General features: G+C 38.8%; 1 protein-coding gene across 1 annotated transcript; it reads left to right on the top strand.

Moving 5' to 3' along the window:
* Window positions 1–379: 379 nt before the first annotated feature.
* Window positions 380–1,407, top strand: LOC123164742 (basic blue protein-like). The gene is made up of 2 exons (XM_044582288.1): window positions 380–596; window positions 942–1,407. Exons 1-2 carry the CDS (start codon window positions 416–418, stop codon window positions 1,154–1,156), a joined length of 396 nt encoding a protein of 131 aa, XP_044438223.1. The 5' UTR covers window positions 380–415; the 3' UTR covers window positions 1,157–1,407.
* The last annotated feature ends 250 nt before the right edge of the window (window positions 1,408–1,657 follow it).

Below are 1,657 nucleotides of genomic sequence, written 5' to 3'. Positions count from 1 at the left end.
ACATTTATTAGAAATAATAAAATCTCTTACATTTACTTTGTATATATCTTAAAAATTATACTCTTGAAATATACTCACTCACATTTACTGGAGTATATATAATAAAATTACTCACTCACATTTACTGGAGTATATATAATAAAATTACTCACTCACATTTACTGGAGTATATATGATCTTGAAATATTAAAATTAAATGCGCAGCAAATTAAATGCAGATTTTCCTAGATATATAGCTCTTGTATCTTGGAACAAATCAAAAGTAAATGTCTTTACTTCTTAATTAGTACAGTTAATTTCAAATATTGCATGAGTGACTGAACCTTGATCAGGAGCCTTTAAATATGGTGGGTTTCCCTTCCCCACCAACGCAAATCAAATTCACTTGTGAGCTTTAGTAGTGAAAAAAGCGGCAATGGCACTAGGTAGAAGCATGAGCAGCACTGGCGCCGTTGCTCTTGGGTTGGTGCTAACCCTGTGCTTGGCAACCAGTGGTTTTAGCAAGACGGAGTGGATAGTTGGAGGTTGGAAGGGATGGACCTTTGGTGTTCATGGCTGGGAGAAGAACAAGACCTTCTACCCTGGTGACGTGCTTGGTGAGTATGGTAGATAATCGTTAATTTTGATGCACATGAATGTTTGTTTCAAAGTATAAAATGTTATACAGTATTATATGTCTCACGTGATGGAAATAATTTGTATCACCCTAGCATCTGGAGTCCTAGCCATGAGATATCGATCTTGTTCTAGATCATTGCGTAATTGAAATTTTAGTTACAGGAGAAATTGTTAGACGAACGATGCATTAGAGCACATGACACACTAATCAATAGGCCCTTGTTATAAGATCCATAAACTTGTTCTTTAATTAGTAGGCCCTGGTTGAATGCTAAGCAATAAGGAGTGTATATATGGAACTGACCATGTTTCCATTGATGCAGTGTTCAAGTATAATCCGAAGATGCATAACGTGGTGATAGTGAATAAAGACGAGGAGTTCTTCTGCAGGGCTGGTGCTGTCGGGGACGATACATATACCTCTGGCTACGACAAGCTCGAGCTCAGTAGCCAAGGCCCCATGTACGCCATCAGCAGCAAACCTGGAGACTGTGAGGGCGGAATGAAGCTCGAAGTTCACATCACAACACATAGATGATCCATCTATAGACTGTCTACTTGATATGCATGTCTTTTTATTTTTATTATATTCCTCAAATAATGGAAGGAAATCCAAATTATGTGCATGCTCTTTGCCGATCCGTTGTAAGACATCTCTGAAAATGATGTAGACGGCACAACGGAGGTTGTGTGTGTATTTCTTGTTTTGGCAAGTGGGCAATTATTCCAAAAGCGTAATATATTTTCACCAAAATAATTGTGAATCCAGTAACCGAAGGCGAAGCCCGTTTTGCCCCGTTAAGGCCTTGTCCGGTTAAACCTCTCCTGAAGGGGATTCACAAAATTCGCAAAAAAAAAAAAACTCTCCTGGAGAGGATTGGAGAGGTTTGGAGGAGATTGAGTGAGATTTTGACTTGTATGGGATTTAATCCACCCTAATCCACTTCAATCCCCTTCAATTTTGTTGCAACCGAACAAGCCCTAAAAGAGTTAGAAGAGGTTGAAGGATGGCGCGATACAAATCTTTTAGCTTCTAGCA

Source organism: Triticum aestivum, chromosome 7D (genome assembly GCF_018294505.1).
Source record: "Triticum aestivum cultivar Chinese Spring chromosome 7D, IWGSC CS RefSeq v2.1, whole genome shotgun sequence".
NCBI classification, from domain to species: Eukaryota; Viridiplantae; Streptophyta; class Magnoliopsida; order Poales; family Poaceae; genus Triticum; species Triticum aestivum.
Note: the sequence above shows the minus strand (reverse complement) of the source record. Positions and strands in the feature narration are given on the sequence as shown.